This window comes from Penaeus monodon, chromosome 33 (genome assembly GCF_015228065.2).
Source record: "Penaeus monodon isolate SGIC_2016 chromosome 33, NSTDA_Pmon_1, whole genome shotgun sequence".
Classification (NCBI taxonomy): domain Eukaryota; kingdom Metazoa; phylum Arthropoda; class Malacostraca; order Decapoda; family Penaeidae; genus Penaeus; species Penaeus monodon.
In genome coordinates this window covers 14,320,143-14,320,759 of record NC_051418.1, presented here as the reverse complement: position 1 = coordinate 14,320,759, position 617 = coordinate 14,320,143, and the positions used below count along the sequence as shown (strand labels likewise).

Here is a 617-nt window from a genome sequence, read left to right as displayed (position 1 = left end):
AATGCGTATTTACATAAAGATCCATAGATTTTTTTCCCAGACGTAATTTTTTGCATTTATATGCAAAAGAAAAAAAATTATCTTTTCACTGTATTTTTGACATTGTTATAAGTAGGTAGAGATTATATATTCTGTATTGCTTCACATTACTAAGTAAATGACAATTATGAATAAGGTAATAATATCTGTTTCATATTTCAATATGTTAATCAAATGTTCAGTATCTTATATGGGAAATCCCCAGAATACTTCAGATAATTTTTTTATTTTACAGGCCTTACTTCGTGCACCTCCAGTTCTTGAGTTTGTGCGCAATTTTGATTATCAGTTCTACCAAAATTTGGTGGAAGTGTTAATCCCTGATGTGCTGAAATCTATACCCTCCAGCTTAACACAAGCCATCAGAAATTTTGCAAAAAGCCTAGAGTCATGGTTATCTAGTGCTATGTTGGGCTGCCCTCCAGATATTGTGAATATTAAGGTAAGATAAAAAATGTTCTCTAGATAAACAGTTCATTTGTGCTATTTCCTTCATATTTATTTTTAACTATTTAGGCCACTCTCATTTTAGTCTGTTAATTTTATATACAAACACATGCACAAATGTCCATATCTAC

At 30.6% G+C, this 617-nt stretch overlaps 1 protein-coding gene across 1 annotated transcript in view; it reads left to right on the top strand.

Annotated features, from left to right (window-relative positions):
- The first annotated feature begins 202 nt into the window (after positions 1 to 202).
- Positions 203 to 617, top strand: part of LOC119594257 (DNA-binding protein RFX2-like) — a 21,225-nt gene continuing 20,810 nt past the window's right edge. The window contains exon 1 of the mRNA XM_037943326.1: positions 203 to 481. Coding sequence (XP_037799254.1) covers positions 203 to 481 — 279 coding nt within the window. The remainder of the gene's footprint in view (positions 482 to 617) is intronic.